Consider the following 18029-nt stretch of genomic DNA (forward strand, 5'->3'; position numbering starts at 1 on the left):
TTATTCTTTAACCTATCTGTGAAGGCTGTCAGCTGCCATGTACAATTTGCTTGACTGCTTCAACAAGCAGATTAGACTGCTTCAACCGTATCTGACATCTTTGGAGATACTTACACTGAAATTATTGAATGTCATATCTAGGGGTACAAACTGGTCTCAAGTACTCAAGGAGTTGAATTTTTTTGTTTGTTTGGTTTTTGTTCTTGTTTTGGTAACCTTTGTTAGCTGCGGAAGGAATCTGAAACACAGTGTCAGACTGATAGTAAATATGAGCCCACTTGTGGAGATGTTAAAGACAGCAACTGGAGTGATGTCAAGAACTCTGGATACGTGTCAAGGTGAGCTCAGTTCAACGCAACATGTACAGGCTTTTCAGTCAGTGTGACAACTAATACTATCTGGAGGAAGAAGTAGGTGTTCACTTGTTCTTACCTGTCCTAGTCCTCTGATTTCGCAGGATAATTGGCAGCTGACACAAATAACCCTGTCACCCCATTACTGACGGGAGATTGCAGTTACGATTAGTCTAAGCAGTCTTGGAGAGTCTACAGGATACCTGTGATCAGGAACGTTGCTCTCGTATTTCCTGCTGATAAGTGAAATGGAAGATTGATTCTTGAAGGTCTTAATCAGTCTTTACTCCCTCTGTTTCTGTGTTTATGGATTAAAGCAGAGAAAGGCAATTGCAGATGGAAACTGATGATGTTTTATATACTCTGCAGAAAAAGCAGACTATATTTGGAACAAACCTTTGTTGCTGTTATGAAGGAGTTGGTTAAGACAGAAGGGTGTGTAGGGTCATATCATGATACTCTGAAGAAAATGTGACTATTTCCTGTACATTTGTAACTCCCTGAAAGTAAGAACTAGAGTATTTAAAATGAGGAAGAGTAAGATAGTGAGATTTAAGAACGGTGATGTTTCGGAAGGGATGCTTAGAGGGACTAGTTGCAAAAGTAGTTATTTGGGGTGGGGTTAAAGGCAAATCATGACTTAGAAAATACTTAGCTGTCACCACCTAGTTTGGGTATAGAAACTTGGGCTGCAGATTCAAGGTCCATGATCCAGTAAGCATGCAACCTGATATTCTGAAAAACTTCCTCAGTTTGTTGTGTGCATGCATAATGGATCTTGCTGGGTTGTGATACACACTGCATAATCAGCAACTGTCCATTTCATAAATAGGTAACCATCTGATTGCCTCAGTGGGTAAGCAGGGAAAAAAGATAAGAAACGCTTTGAGTTGTTCATTGTGTTTTGCCTGTACAGAAATATTTTACTCTTAGTCATAAATGACTTTATCTTTTAAATGACTTTATTTTTCTATCAATACTAATGCATTTTTCTCCTCTATCCTCCCTCCATTCTTCTGTCCCTTCCTCACACCCTTCTCCTCCCAGATACCTGACAGATTTTGAACCAATTCAGTGTCTAGGTCGTGGAGGTTTTGGAGTAGTTTTTGAAGCCAGAAATAAAGTGGATGACTGCAACTATGCTATCAAACGTATCCGTTTACCTAACAGGTAATGAATGGGCTTGTTGCAATATAGGAGGAGTAATGAATTGAATGGTGGGATCCCATCCTACACTGAACCATCTGTTCCTGAACTGATTTCTCAGATACCACATTAGGATGAATGACGTACTTTTTAATGGGGGGGCTGACTTAGTTTTGGCATCAAGAATTTGGCATATGTAATCGCAGCAGAAGGGTGACCTGCTTGGCTAAAATACTTGCATAGCAGGACCCTCGTGAGGATGCTGCGGCTACATGGGAACTCCTTTGATTTCCTTGATGAATAGAGCCTTTGATAACAGGACCAGTTATTTGTAGCGCTGTTAATTTGCCTCTCTCCTTCCTCTCCTTACCTCTCCTACTCCACCTTCTCTTTCTTTTCTCTCTCCTTCACCAGCTTTTCTGACTCCATTTGTCCATTTGTTTCATTTTCTGGTCCCACAACCCCTACCTTTTCTTTCAGTCATAGGTGGTCAAGCCATGCTGCTGAATTACCCTACACAGAGCTTGCAGCAGTTCCTTTTAGTGGGAGATGGGAGACACTGCTTCTGGAAATCTCAAGTTAGAACAGCAACAGGCAGGCCAGTAGAGGGAGGGGGTAAAGCTATGAAATCTAGAATTACTATTTTTTTTAATGTGTTAAATAAGCGTGACTATTTAAGATTAAAGGTTTTGTTCAGACATTTAAGGTAGCCTAAATTCTTCTTTTTCAAGCATCTTCAAACCCATTAAATAAAACCATCTGACTTCATTTGATCCAGTTACGGTCATATGAAGAGAGATTATTTACTTCAATAACATACCAGGCTACCTGCTTTCCTGTCCATAGAATGGAGATAGTATTTACGCAGTCTCCTTACATTATGCCAATTAAAAAAGAAATACTAAGGTATTACTGTCTGTCTTCTTTTGTGTCAGTGTCTTCTACATCCCTGTAGAATATTGCTGTTAGTGGTCTTTTTTCTATCCTTGTAAACAGTTGAGAGCAAGATGAACCTTTTCTTCTCAGTTTGCTGCCTGTAATTATTAGAAAAGGGATAACTAAATACTTAGCCTTTATGAGCACGTACTGCTCCTCCACACTTCTAACCTAAAGGAGTTACTCTGGGGAATTTAAGACATATCTGTCTTTTGTTGTGAAGAGCAATACTACTGGCCTGGTTTATACTGGGCTAGCTTTGATTAAATTCCTTTGCAGAAATTTCTGTACTATGCTGTTGCTTTATGTGACCATGTCTCTGTCGTTCTCCTCACCCCAAATTGTAGGGAGCTGGCTCGTGAAAAGGTGATGCGGGAAGTCAAAGCGTTAGCTAAACTTGAGCATCCAGGTATTGTTCGGTATTTTAATGCATGGCTGGAAGCTCCACCTGAGAGATGGCAGGAAAAGATGGATGAACAGTGGTTAAAAGATGAAAGGTAACTCGTGGTTTTTTTTAACAACTGAATTTGAGATTGTACATCAACAGAATGGGAGAACTGGTAGATGATCCAGGAAGATGGAGAGACTATGTAGGAAAGTGATGGTTATTAACTTAGCCTGTCAACTTTTCAATTGAACAAGGTAAAAATGTATCACACTTGTGCGTGGCGTCTCTTGATTTTTGAGTCCTCTGTTGTGTTAAGGTCCTTCTTTCACTTAGGAAGCATCTTGTACTTCTTAATTTAACTTCTGTAATTGAATCTTTGGGTGGTTGGAAGGTTGGAGCATTGCTACTGTGATTCAATTTTAAACTTTGGCATCTTTGTCCTCTTTGTTCCTTTCCACTGCTTTTCTCCTCTTTGTTGTCTTGGTTTAGATGGATCTGATTCAGTACTGCAATGCTTCAATGAATTTATTTCAGCAGAAATATGTGAGGGATAATCAGAGTGACGATTTATAAAGCTTGGTAGAAGTAGATTAAAAATGGAAAATTAGATAAAGGAGTTAGAGGATGTTAAGAGAAAGGAAAAAGTGGGTGTATGTTAGCATTTAAAGAATGAGGCCTAATACAAGACTATTTAGTGGTCTCATAATAACATCTTAACATGCCTAACAATTTTTCGAATACAGCGACCTTTATATTTCAGGCATCAAATTACCATTTCACAGCTGTAATTCTTCCAAGGCACTTTAAATAGTTATTGCAATGCCTGTTCTAAAGGACTGAATTTTTTCAAGCTGAAGATGAGCCTGATTGCACATTGGGAATCCAGGCAGTAGAGCTTGCTAAATTTTCCTTTTATCAACACTCTTGTCTCAGTGAGAAAACATCATCCTTGCTAAGAAAAATGGATGCTAAATCCTGGTTATTAGTGATTCCCACACTTGGGTAGTCATTTACGATTATGGTATGACATGGTTCTCAGAGATAGCAGTTGTTAAAACCTGGGCTTCTGAAAATGCATTTCTGGTGGAATGAAGTTCTGTAGTATTGATCTTCTGATTTTGTTCTTCTAGCACTGATTGGCCACTCAGTTCACCCAGTCCGATGGATGTCCCATCATTTAAGATCAGAACAGAGCCATTTTCTACAAAGGAGCACATTGAAGTTATTGCCACTTCATCAGAGAGGGTAAGGTCCGTGGGAATACCCTGTGGTCAGTCCGATTCATCCGGAAGCCAGTTTTCTCCTCTGGAATTTTCTGCCATGGACAACAGGGACAACCAGTCAGAAGATCCGCTATTAAACCTTCAGGACAGCGTCCTTACAGGCTGTGATGTAGAAGACAGTACTATCAACAATAACGAGCTGGATCACTCCTTGGAAATTTGCTCTTCAGCTGTTCCTGTTGTACACCTGAGGGAAGGGACCTCCTCTTCTATTGTGTTTGAGGATTCTGGTTGTGGAAATGCTTCTAGTAAGGAGGATAAAGCTGATGTTTCGCATGATGAGAGTCTTTCTGAGGATAAGGCAAAAAGTACAAAGGAATCTGATAACAAGAAGTCTGCTTCAGGAAGTCCCCTCTCTGTTTCTCCACCAAGGCCAACAAGTTTAAGCCTGGACCTTTCTAAAAATACTGCAGAAAAAGTCAAGCCCACCTCTCCAAAGGTGTATCTTTACATCCAGATGCAGCTCTGCCGGAAAGAGAACCTTAAAGACTGGATGAGCAGAAGATGCATGATAGAGGAGAGGGAAAGGACAGAGTGTCTGCAGATATTTCTGCAGATAGCTGAAGCAGTTGACTTTCTGCATAGCAAAGGATTAATGCACAGGGATCTCAAGGTTTGTATTCTTAGTTTACTGTAGGAAATGTGTTGGTTTTTTGTTTGGGTTTTTTTTTTTTTTTTTTTTTAATTTATTTATTGGCATGATCATCACTGAATACCTGAGCTTTCCAAATTCTGGTTGTAACTGGTTAGTTATCTCACTGGCTGTGTCTTATAGGCAAATTTTTTCTGGTTTAGTACCGTGAGATTATCTTTGGAGCTATCGTAACTTGATTTATTTGTGCCCAAAGTATCATACAAAAGTCTCTGGTGCTGTAAAACTCCTGAAACACGTGGACTGACTCAAATGTCATCACAGGGTAACTGTCCCTCCACTGCATTACAAACTTGAGCATCAGCAATCCCAAATTTGGCTGCTCCTAATACAGCAGTGCCAGGCTGTTTTAGCTCAGTGTCAAGTTCTGCTTCAAACTGACAGATCATGAGTGTGTGGATACAGGTAAAATTTTTTTGTGGGGGGCAGTAATATGGCACTGGAGACAAATCCTGCTAAAATAGTTGACTCTTATCAGTGACCTCAACATGCGTGTTAAAAAAGCTGAGTTAACATATCTACAATAATCTGGAAGTACAGTGCTCCAGGAAATAAACATTAATCATTTATTATTGCAATTAAAGTTTTTCTTACAGCAAGACTTCTTGCACCTGGCACAGATCAGTTGCATTTGTTTTATGGCATTTTTAATTCAGGTTCTTTATACAGGGTTGTTCATTGCTGAACTGTGTGGCAGAGAAAGCTATTTTGGATCCTGTTCTACAGTTTCAAGTTAAGCAGATAATTGGCAGTGTTACGTTTACGGGTGGAATTGATGATCTTAAAGGTCTTTTCCAACCTAAATGGTTCTATGATTCTAATTCTGGTATTTTCCTTCTTTCTATAGCAATACTGCCTAGGAGCGGTGGCATTACTCCTGGTTGGAGGAAGTAAAAATTAAGTTATTACTGCTCTAGGATTGAAATGTAAACTGTTGAATTCCAAGTCAGTGCCAACTATCACAATGTAGCTTTCTGAAGAATTCATAATTTTTTAACATCTGATACCTTTCCCAGTCTTAACTGTCTGGATGTTGATTTTCACCTCCTGGCGTTTAACGTTAACTGAAGTCAGGAGTAACTTTTTGTAGCTTTTCTTTCATTTTTGCTTCTGATACTATGTTAGTGCCTAATATTGCTGGAACTTTTAGCACTGAAGTGTCAGTATGTGTTACCAAATACCAGAATTTAATTAAAGAGCCCAGGTGAAGTTAGTCTTAGTATTATAAGCTTTGAGAAATGGATTGCTTTTGCCAAACAGTGGAGAGGCAGTTCCTGTTTCTCTTTGCTTATTTGAGGAGGCATTAATACCTACCTCAATGGAGTTAAATACTGAAATGATTATAACCATTGTTGTAGCTTCTCGGATGGTAATCATTTGGTATCAGTAGAAACAAAAGATGAAAATGCCATCTCAGATGTGGCAGTAAAAGGGGACTCAAATTCAGCAACAGTGAAGGGATATGTCAAAGTTGGAAAAACTCATGAACCCATCCAAGTCTTTTCTTTCCCATCACCATTAAGCAATTACCTTGAACCAATTATCTGAAAAATCTTAAGTGCTTGAGAAACTGACCAGAAAAGGAATTAAATCCCTATACTAATATGTTGCTAGACATGTTAATTAATAACCTTTCTTAACAATACTGTCAGTTGTAACTCTCTACAGTCTTTACTGAGATCACTGTTCAGTAAAGCTTATGTAGATCTTCCCTTAAAGCTGTATTAGTCTTAATCAGCAGTTGTGTAGCGTTTTGTTGGAACATCTTAAAAATTCAATATTGGCAGCAATTTGAACAAGAGATTTCATTTTGTTTACTTGGTATAAACAACTTGGAAAGGCTGTCCCTGAACGAACAACTTCCTGCTTCAGAAAACTTCCCATGCGTGTATAGATGTTATTCTTGCATCCTGGAAGTTTATTTGTCTGTTACGTGTTAATCTGGTCAAAACAACAGCCAATATATTTAATGTTTTTCTGTAACTTTCAGAAGCTCCTAGGAACATATCTCACCTAATCTTGTAATTTGTCCAAGAGACTGGTCATACAACTCTAAGTTCGTGCCAGCACTAATAAGCAAATAACCTGCAAAGATGTTTTCTTTGCTAGAGGCAGAGCTACCTGATAGCAGAGGCCAGTTCTTGCTCCCATTGGTACCAGCAAAAACTCATTGACCTATGTGAAAATAAATTTGTATGCATGCATATTAAAAGATTCAAGAAGATCTTTTAAATATTTTATATCAACAGTGCCCACTGAGATGCATTGATGAGGCTCCTACTAATCAGAGATACCATAATGGCAAGGTGGCAGGAATTTAGGTAGGCAAGTGAATAGGTCACAGTTCAAATTCTTTTGGAGAAAATCAAGTACAGAAACAGAAGTCTGTCTGTGAAGTGAATTTACTGTTATTCCCAGGATAAGTTGTCGGTCATGCTTGACAGCTTAAAAGAAATTGAGTTCCATAGAACTGCAAGAACAGTCTTAGAAACATTTTGCAGCATTAATTGAATTAAACAGTGGTCTTCCAGATGTGTGAGTGGCTTATTCATATCTGTGAAGAAAATGGGAATTCTGATTGAAGAATCTGGAGAGAAATTTCTTTGTGCAAGTGGCAAGATAACTAAACTAGAGAGTGGTTGTATTCTTCTGATTTAAATCAAAACTGTGCATCTGCCTTAGACTTCCTCTTTCCGAATGTGGACTTGATGGTTTATTTTTGCTGACAGTTTCCGATAGCAGAGAGGCCATTCTCCTTAATTTGTAGAAACTATACACCAGCCCATTCAGAGACAGTCTGTTTTCAGCCAGAGAAGTACAAGAAATAAAACTTTCTGTTAAGAAGCGTTTTGCTCTGTAAAGCAAGACAGATCTTCTTGACTTCTTGTATGTTTATTGGAGGAGGAGGGGAATGGAGATCAAGGCAATGGGATACAAATCCCTAATGGAGACGTTTGTGCCTTGAGCATTAAAAATCTGATACAGAGATTTTTGACAACGTGGGTGTGCAATCAGAGGGTAGGTGCCATATAAATGCTTCAGAGAGAGCCTGGAGACGCTGTTGGTTTACAGGGTAGTAGTTTTTGTGCACTAAATGAGCAGTGACTCCAAAGGGCGTGACGTTCGTTACAGGAAAATATAGCAGGAGATAAGACCTGGCTCAGAAGGCAGTTTTAGAGGCAGGATGTGGGCACTGTGGAACTAACAAGTTATATCTAACTGTTTCTGTAGTGCTTATCTCAGAGCTGTCCGTTGCTTAAAAAAAAAACAAGAAGCCTTTTTTCTGTCTTCTTTCTCTCTTGCACAGAGTGGGTTTGTCCTTAAATGAGGAAGTCGGGTGGACTTATTTGAAAGTCAGCTTTGTAGTCCTTTAATCTTGTGGAAAAATATTGCCCTTTATCTGTCTGCTTCCTCCTGTTCCAGGACTTACGTCAACAAAGCATGGACCATGTTCTCCCACCCTTGAAGGTCCAGAAGCTCTGAGAGGAGCTTGCCCAGCACCACCTGCCTCTTTACCATGCGTCAGCCCTCTCCCTGTACATAATACTGCTGCTTCTTCCCCCTTGCAGGATCAGTCTGTTCTTCCCCCAAAACTTTGTGTCTGTCTGTATTTGTAACTGAGGTGGAGCAGTACTACTGGTCTGGTTTATACTGGGCTATGTTTGAAAGAAATAATCATTCGCTTGCTGTGTGCTATTCTATCAGCCAGGTATTCTATCAAGAGATGCAAATCGCTTGAAAAACCATCTGAGATAGGTACCTTTAGCGAGGGGGCATCTCAGTTCCAGCTTTTTGTCAGTAGGTTAAGCCAAGGATGGCGGTACATGGCAAACAAGCAAAAGGAGAGTTAAGCCAAATGGTCACTGGTGCTGCTCTTGTGAATTGCAAAGTTCTTAAACTTCTGTCAAAAATAAACTTTTAATTCTGTTATGCAAACAGCTGTTCCCACAGTTAAACTGCACAGTACCAACTGAAAAGCAGATCTTGTTCCCAGACTTCTGATGTATCTATAACTTAACATTAAGATGATGTGCTACATGCCGGTTAATAATATGGTGAATGAGTTTAGTACTCAGAGATTAGAATAAAAAAGACTAGGAGTCAGAACTCCAGCATCTGGTGTGAATTTGCCATGTGATGGAGAATTGGATAACTTAGCTGTGCTGTTCCCAACAGCTGCTGACTTTTGTCTGTGTTACTTAGCAGACCTATGTAGTGCTAGTAAACCTCTACTGGATGACAAGAAATGAGCAGTTTGAGTTTCAGGAAGGGAGACTGTTTAATGCAGGAGTAATTTCTTTTTCCTGAAGAGCTAAGATTCTTAGCTGGTTCTGCTAACCTGATGTTTAATGAGTGTTTTTAGCCTTGACAGCGTGGTTTATCTGAGTTAGAACAAAGTGTTGTGTTTACTGAAACACAGAGACTTGTTTATTACTTATGTGGTTTTTTTCTTTTCACCTGTTTGTTTTCTTAGCCTTCCAATATATTTTTCACAATGGATGACATAGTAAAGGTTGGGGATTTTGGACTGGTAACTGCTATGGACCAAGATGAGGAGGAGGAATCAGTACTTACCCCAATGCCAGCTTATGCCAGGCACACAGGACAAGTAGGGACCAAACTCTACATGAGCCCAGAACAGGTTTGTGCTCTCTGCTCTACAGCTGTATCTGGCAGTGCCTGGAAGATGCCTGAATTCCCAGGAGCTCAAAGATCAGGCACTCTTTCTAGTAAATTGGTGCAATCAAGTTACTTAAATTCTTTATCACCAAAGTAGAGTTTTGAGCTAAATTGAATTCCAAAATTAATATTTTTTAATATACATATATATATATTTATTTATTATAGCAAAAAAGTGGCTAATGATTTGTACTTAGATGCATTCATTTATCATGCTTTTAATGTAGTAGAAAGATAACTGTATAATATTCAAGTTAATTGAGCAAGGACACACTGTTGTGCATGTTGTTTAAGCAAGTTGAAACATTTTGCTTTGAAGTTGGGTCTGCAAAGAGGAGCTGAGGTTCAGGACCTTGCTCACCCATGCTCGTTTGATGAAGTTTGCCAATGTGCCTGTCCTGTAGTTTTCAGCTCTGCACAGGGCTAATCACTTCCATATGTTGACTTGAAAGGGCGTTGTTTACGTTGTACATAATTACATACAGTGAGTAGCTTGATTGACCTAACCCTCATTTTGAATTTTCAGATCTGTGGGAACACCTATTCACACAAAGTGGATATCTTTTCTCTGGGACTGATTCTCTTTGAGCTGCTTTACCCTTTCAGCACACAGATGGAGAGAGTCAGGGTATGTATGGTATTGGATTATCCTCAGTTTGATCATTTGTTTAAAATAGCTATTTGCTTGGTGAAACACTTGCAAGAGGTTCTTTTCAGTTTTGAAAAAGCCTTGCAATTAGGAGCACAACTTCTTTATCAGCCTTGTACAGACCCCCTGAATCATTGAAAATAAATTGCAGTCTTCCTAATGTGTGCGGTTGAATTGAGGCCTTAATTTCTTTACAAAGCTCCTCTGTTGTCAAGCCAAGTAAGAGAAACTATTGAACTAGGATATCCAAGAACTCAAGCAACAAATATAGCTTGTGACTTTAAGCCTGCCAGCTTGGTTTTCGTTCAAGAGTTGGAACCATGCTGTGCATTTTTATGATTTCTTCCTTCATTTGCATCTGCAGTGCTTCTTTACCTAAAGCATTTAGTGAAAAATCGCTTTCCTTTTCCTATAGTAATTCTTAGCTGTGAGTCTCACTTGACTTCAAGCACAATTTTCCCAGTAATTGATGACCCTCATTGCATCAAATGTGAATTTGGGAGGTTTGATGGTGCATTACGACTCTTCCTTGCTGTTAAAATGCACCTAAGATCCATCTTGCTGAGGAACAAGTTCATAGAGAACAGGGACTACAGCCAGAAAGGTTTTTCCTCTTGTATATGGTGACCAGTGGCCTATGCAGGAAAGAAGGAGTCATTATAGCTTGTGTTTATCATTTATGTGTGTTTGGGGCGTTTAAATTCTCATGTGAAGATGGATTCCTTTTAGCAGAGATGTAAGAAGCAACTTGAACCACACCATGAATGCCGCCTGACCAAATGTTTCACCTATGCTGGTATTGCATTCTCTTGCTTAAAATGCACTGACTTTTTATGGTACATAAGGGCGTAGTCTAGAGGAGGAATGACAGTGCTTAATTTGAACCCCTTGCACTGAAACCAGTTTCAGTTTCCCTAAATAGAATCTGTTTTACTGAGACACATAGCTGCTAAAGAGTTATCCTGGATTCTTAAGATCTCCTGCAGCAGTGATTATAAGCTTTGCCCTTCCAGTTTCTGTCCTAAGCGTAGAAGCAAAGCAAGTAATCAGAGTGAATCCTAAATTGCATCTAACTCTGATGCTTTACTTCATAAGAGGGTAAAAAGAGTCCCCTAACTTCCTGTGATTTTTCATACCACTCTTTTTGATAAAATCAAAAGAAAGCCCCACCCCTTTATTGTCAAGTTCTGGAGTTTACCTACTTTAGTAGTTGTTTCCAAGTTCTTACACTGAAGTTTTCGTAGGCATCAGCATGCACAGCAAGCATTAGCACTTCTTGCTGAAGCAAAACATGCTCTGCCTGACCAGGTAACCCAGCAAATTCTAGGACTCTGTGACAAAGGGCTGGAACAACCCCCAGAGGATGAGGAGTGTGAGCCCTGCCTCTGTGTCAGGCTGTTAGCAGTCAGTCTATGGCAGTGCAATTTATTTCCAAATTAGATGTTTGAAAACAGATCACTAAATGCAGACTGAATTGATAGAGAAGAACACTTTTTTGAAGCATTTTATTGTCATAAAACTCAGTTCTCTTGAACAGGAGTTTCACTATTGCCCATCACTATTAACTGGTCAGTTTATACTTTCAGTGGAGTGATAGTGAATTGAATCTTGTTTTAATTTTAGAATTCTTATATTTTGTGCTCAAACTTTTGCAAAAGGAGTGTCTTCCTAAAAGAAATTAAGTGCTAAATATTGCGCTAAAAACATGCTAAAATGGGTCATGGGTTGCTGGCAATTACAGAACTTAAATTCATAAGGTAGCCTGCTGCAAATAATTGTGTGCCTGAACATGGGAAAATTACTGTCACTAGATGGAGCCAGTGTGCTTGTTATGGAAGAAACACTAAAGGAGACCAGTTACCTTGTGAGGACGCAGAAATACACAACATGAGCTGCTTTCGGAACTGCTATTAAATAGGCTCCTTAGTCCATAGACGTTAAATAAAGACTAGTGCTTACGCTGTTAAGACAGAGCCAGTCATTTCATGTGTCTTAATACTGGTGTAGATGATCTGGGGGATTATGGGTGGTACACAGATGTGTTGACTTTGTTGAGCCAAAGTGAGAAAGTACGTTTGTGTATCTGGCTGACTTAAAACTTCAGAGATCAGAATTCTTGTACCATGACTCCTATTGCAGTCTGTATACCTAGGAAAGCAGCAACTTGCTCATTTAAGTATGTTGTGATTTTTAACCACTAAAGCAAGACTTTAAACCAGGTATTTTTTTCCATCAGGCTTATTTGTTTGCATAGTTTGCATATTTTTCGAAGAGTAATAGAGTAATACTACCAAAGAATGGTATTTTGGAAAAGTTACATGTGTTTCTTAATATTTTTGCAGACCTTAAGCGATGTTAGAAATTTGAAGTTTCCACCATTGTTCACTCAGAAATATGCACAAGAGGTAAATATATCTGATGCTGTTAATTGTAGCTTTTTCTTTAATAATTGTAGCTTTTTTTCTTTGCTTTCCAATTGCTTTGCAGGTAAAAATGGAGGGGAAAAAAAAAAAGTACCTTTTGTGTTAAGATGCATTTCTCTATCCCTGTACTTTTCTACATTTCAAAGCTATAACATTACAATAATGTGGATGATGGTAACTTTTTGTCACACAGTTTACCTGCAGTAACTATACAATATTACCTGGCTTCCCTTTGTCACTTGCAGTCCCTCATTTCACATACATCCTGACGTGATTTCTTGCAGCAAATCCATATTCACAAAGAGAAAGCGCAGAGTTCTAGACAGGTAAAGGGGAGACTGGACTGCAGGTAGCACCATGGCCGCATGGGATCTTACTCCAGAACTGGATCTCTCAAGTGGGAAACCATATAAGCAAACTGTGCTGTGTTCTTACTAGTCAGATCTTTAAAGTGGTACAGTTGCAGATGAAGAGGAGGTGATGTACAAAACCTCCAAGCTGAGATGTTTTCAGGTGTTCATGGTAATTTTAGACCAGCAGCTAAAGGAGAATAGCCTTTCTTGCTTCACAGCTGTAGGCTGCCTGGGGGAATGTGATGTGCTGTACTCAGCTGGAGCAGGACACTAATTCTGATTAAATTTGAGACAAATATTCATACTACCTGTATATTTAAAGGAGAAGGTCTAATTCACCGTGAAGAATTATTGCGTGGTTTAAAACATGGCAGCTTAAACATGGAGCTAAAAATTACTCATAAATTACTTCACATGTTTTAAAAACTTTTTCATTGCAAATAATGTAAAGGTTTTATAACTCTATTGAATCCTCGGTCAGACTTGACTTGCCAAATTGATTGGAGTCCTTGACAGTAAAGACAGTCTAACAGATGCACAGTGATACATTTTCAAATATTTAATGCAATTCTAGCTGCTGTGCCAAAGCAGTAATACCCGAATTACTTAGAAAGCAGCTGGGGACATTTTCCACTTGTTCATACAGCCACAATTGAAGTCAGAACATTAAATAAGAAAGAATTTATGAACTGGTTCATGTAACACTTGTTTTCTTTTAGTACACCATGGTGAAGGACATGCTTTCTCCAAGTCCCACTGAAAGACCAGAGGCTGCAGCAATCATCGAAAATCCTGTATTTGAAGACTTGGAACTCCCACCAAAACCAGTGCTTAGGCAGAGGTCACGGACAATGAGTTTATCAGGAAATAAGCATTCCAGACAACCAAGCAAATAACTATCCTCAGGATGACTTCTTCCACTCGGCAGGTTTTACAGGGATTGTTCAGCAGAAGGATCCTATGATGCAGAATGTCTATCTTGGAAATAGTTTACTTAAACTTTTTTTGCCATGTTTAATGTATAAGACGTGTTGGACAGATTTTCATTTACTTTGACAGCCAACGAAAGCCAGTAACCACACTTTTCACATTCCATTTTTCTTACCTTAGCTCTCCTAGGTGGATGGGTTCAGCTACTGTGCTTACCAATGCTGTGCTCCATTATCGGTTTTTTGGGTTTATTGGGTTTTTTAGAAGCTTGTAAATGTCAGCTTGCTGGGTAAGTGAGAGATCTGTAACATGTAAATAGAATTAAAATACTGTATTTTTGTAGAGCAAATTACAGTCTCTAAGCCTAGTGAGTATCTATCTGGATCACTTGCTCTTTGGTGAAATTAAGATGATTTTGAAATGAACTATGACTCCATTTTTGTCCCTGGTGGGTAAACTGGGAATCTGCACTATTTTTAAAGCAAAAAAGTACCACAGTTGTACATACTGTCACTCTCCATAGCCAGTCATTAGAGGAAATCATTTCATACTTCTGCACTAAAGTAGATCTTAGGGAATGCATTTTATACAGATAAACCTGTAGAGAAAGAAAAGGAGCTTTTTGCCATTAAAAAAGGGGGTTTTATAGGCAGTGGTTGGAAGAGCCATAGTAAAAATTATGTACGAAAATGTTGTGATTCTGAAAATTTAAACCTAATGAAGTCATACGTGTCGTATGTAATCTTGTAGATTTGTACTTTTTAAAAAAATCAACTGGTAGGCATTTGTGTAATCTGCTAATTTAACTGCCTAATGCCATGCTTTTATTTCTCATTGTAAATATGTTAATTTTTATTTATAAAATACAGAATCAATCCATTTGGGTTGGTGGTGTACAGAATGCACTTGCTATAATTGTTGAGTGCATTAATTATTGTGACTTCTTTCAAGTCTAAATGATTTAATAAACTTTTTTATTTATAAAAAAAAAAAAAATAGTAGTTGCTTCTGTTCAAAGCCTGCATCAGCGCAGGCTGCAGATGGCAGCCTTGTACAGTTGGAACGGGAGGACGTGCACTGCGTTTCTGTAACTTGCTTTGCTTTCCTGTCTCGTACTTGCCACAGCGCACGTGGTGATGCAAAGATGCGTATGCTGCTTGGAAGTGAGATACTATCTGAAGAAAGAAGGGAACTGAGCTCTTCTAAACTGAGTGGATTATGGAGGCAATCTCAACTGTTAACAGGGAGGGAAGTCTTGAAGGGATAATTCTTACACTGTTAGAACTGGTTTTGCATAAATGCGTTTTCCCGTTTTACAGGCTTAAATTTCTGAAGTTGTAGGCTCTGAAATCAGTTTTTAGAAAAGATGCTGGATTCAGATCCTTCTGGGGATCACTGCACTGTGGTGTGACACTATGATTGGCAATTAAACCAGCTGACACTCTGCAGCCTTATGATAAAGCAAAAGTGGATTACAAAGATTGTCTTCCTTCTGCTCTTGGATAACTCGCCTAGATACCGGCTTGTCCAGTTGAAGCCAGAATGCTGCAGTGAATATTTGGTCAGAAACAGAACTTTATTGAGCTTAGCTGGGTTAAAACAGAAGACAATTAAATGCATCCTCTTGCCTTGGATTTCCCTGTTAGCATCAGCTATAAATGCACGGTTAAATGGCCACGTTTGAAGCCTCTCTAGCTTCCCTGCCAGTTCAGCGATTACAGGTGGAGCACAGGAAATTAAGAATAAGGTATTTTTAACTTGCTGTATATCTGTGCTGAATGTAAGTAGCAGCCTATTCCAAGGGCCCTGCAGCATTTCATTACCAAAAATGGCATACGTGTTCACAGTAGGTGTGTCTACGTATTCAGGGGTGTTACAGTTATCCTCAAAGGCATGTATGAATCCTACCCTGTGTGGTGCATGCCCAGCCACAAAAGCACCTGGCCACGCTCAGCTCTTAACTGCCTGTGTCAGTGAGTCTTTGCTTCTCTTAGCACTGGATGCTGGAGTGTGTTGCCGCTGTCTTTGCTCCTTTTTGCTCCAGGGTTTGACTAAGAAAGTCTTTAACCAGAGAGGTTTTCTTCTGACCTCAGGTCATGCCTTCAAGCACTCATTTCCTTGCCTCTGGCAGCTCCACTTGCTGTGCCCCACCAGTGGGGAAGAGGACACTTCTTTGTGCTATGAAGTATCCACCTGGGCTTCAACACCCCCATCAGCTCCAGGACTATTTTACCAGCTCTTCAGAACCAGGCTAACCAGAGGGATGCACCTCCCGTGTTGTTTTCCTTCTTTAAGTCACGTTTTAATTATACTACACTTCCATGTTCTATCCCTGTCCTTCTGCTGGAGGATGTTCTTCGGTCAACTCAGACCAAATGGTCAAACATGACTGAAAGACCAAAGGCCTTTGGTCTAATGTGCATTTGCTCTGTGCTCACATCCTGGAAGGGAAAGCAGTGAAGGCAGGCTTTTCTCCGCTCTGTACGGATGACAGCAGCAGCTTTCCACCTTGTCTGTGAGATCCCAGTCTTTACCCGACAGCCCTGGTGGCAGGAACATCTGATGGCTCATAGACAAGTTTATTTGCCTTCTGTTAGTTTAACAACTATCTGACTGTCTCAGGTCTTCCTGCGGCCACGAAAATCAGTGTGTACCTTCCTGCCAACTTTTTTTTGCAGAGGAACACCTGAATACGGAGGCTAGCAGAGCTGCCAGCTTACAGCCCTGCAAAAGGGAGCGCTGGTCTCAGGCTCTGCTGCGCCGCACAGCACTGCGGTCCTAGCCTGTTCTTGCAGAGGATGTTGCCTATCCCTCAGCTCCCTCTCCCGTAGCTCTTGGGGCTGAAACACAGTTCCTTGTCCTGTTTTATCAAAATGAACTGGGTGGCAGAAGCAAGAATCCTGCCCTGGCCACCTTTGTGCCCACTGGACTGAAATGCTTCCCCCCCCGCCCCAGTAAGGGCAGGATTGTGTAGTTATTCTCCTTACTGCTTCTGTGTTACTGGAGTCATAGGAGCTGGGAGACCTAACCCACTCCATGAAGAGTCATTTGACAGGAGTACCAGTGTTGCAACTCCAGGTCAGAGCTGTTTCTTCTACCAGGCTCCTGAGAGAGAACTTCAGACCCTTGTACCAGTGTCTTCAGTAGCTGACCTGCTCCAGGTAGTAGCTAATTGCTTTTTGCTATGCCTCTGAGGACAATCCTCTGCTACCTTTGAGCTGGAAGAGCAGAAGGACTCGGGACTTTTACTAACCCTCCCCTTTTTTTTAATTTATTAACAAAGTGACATTCTTAACCCTTCTGAGTGCTTCAGTCCAGTAGTTTTAGCATTAAATGTTAGCCTGGATATCTTTCTGCTGTGTTTGCTCTGCTTCCCAGGCTGCAGAAGCCTTGCCTGTCCCCAGTAGCTGACTGAGCACTCGGAAAAAGCTATTTTAGAAACCATCCTTGAAGCGTGTCATGTCCATAGAAGACCGATCTAAGAGCAGGCTCTGAGCACAGTGACTGTCCCATGTAAACCAGCGTGAGATCCCACCAGAACCGTGCCGGGGGAAGCGATGGCTGTTGCCTGAGCGGTCACCAGCCCTCGCATGACCCTGCTACAGAAAAGCTGTGGTCCTGGGGGCTCAGCTCCTCCTTTTACTCACTGTTACGATGCTGCAGAGATGTTTGGGAGCAGTCCTGCCTTTTCAGGGTAATCCTTCAGTGAGCTACTCCATGGCCCTCCTGAGGGGAGCCGGTGCTCTTTGATGCTGGTTGAAGTCCGGACAAGCACTTGGGAGTGGTAGAAATAATCATTCCTATTTATCATCTTTTTTTTTTTATGGCTGTGTGGTCCAGCAATACTCTATAGCTACGCTCCTAGCATCAAGGCATAGACATCACAGCGCAAAACACACAAGTAATAATTCCTCTTCACAGCCCCTCTTTGGCTGGTGTTGGTCACCTGTAGCCCCCTTTGAACCCCCTGGGCACTAGGTGCTCTCAGTGTTAGAGCAAGTCTTGCTCGTCTCCTGAGGTCTGCCACATAGGATATTCCCTTCCAGAATTAATAAGGAGACTCACAGATGGTTCATGGAAAGCCACTGAAAGCTCTGAACCTCTCGATATTTCAGAAGCAAGTGAGTTGAACCCTGAGCAACAGCCCAGACCGCAGAGTGGTGCCTTTGCAAAGAAGTGACCTCCGCTCTTTGACCACATCCCACCTAACTCCCATACACAGATTGACAGGTGGAG

At 40.4% G+C, this 18029-nt stretch overlaps 1 protein-coding gene across 2 annotated transcripts in view; it reads left to right on the plus strand.

Annotated features, from left to right (window-relative positions):
* The window catches only part of EIF2AK3 (eukaryotic translation initiation factor 2 alpha kinase 3), a 44420-nt gene extending 30018 nt beyond the window's left edge, over positions 1-14402 (plus strand). For both annotated transcript variants that reach the window (XM_030019279.2, XM_030019289.2), the window contains exons 10-17: positions 226-338; positions 1401-1523; positions 2783-2932; positions 3954-4719; positions 9233-9400; positions 9965-10066; positions 12430-12492; positions 13583-14402. In XM_030019279.2, the coding sequence (XP_029875139.1) occupies positions 226-338; positions 1401-1523; positions 2783-2932; positions 3954-4719; positions 9233-9400; positions 9965-10066; positions 12430-12492; positions 13583-13759 (1662 nt within the window). In that variant the 3' untranslated portion in view covers positions 13760-14402. The remainder of the gene's footprint in view (positions 1-225; positions 339-1400; positions 1524-2782; positions 2933-3953; positions 4720-9232; positions 9401-9964; positions 10067-12429; positions 12493-13582) is intronic.
* Positions 14403-18029: the final 3627 nt, after the last annotated feature.

This window comes from Aquila chrysaetos, chromosome 1 (assembly GCF_900496995.4).
Source record: "Aquila chrysaetos chrysaetos chromosome 1, bAquChr1.4, whole genome shotgun sequence".
In the NCBI taxonomy this organism is placed as follows: Eukaryota; Metazoa; Chordata; class Aves; order Accipitriformes; family Accipitridae; genus Aquila; species Aquila chrysaetos.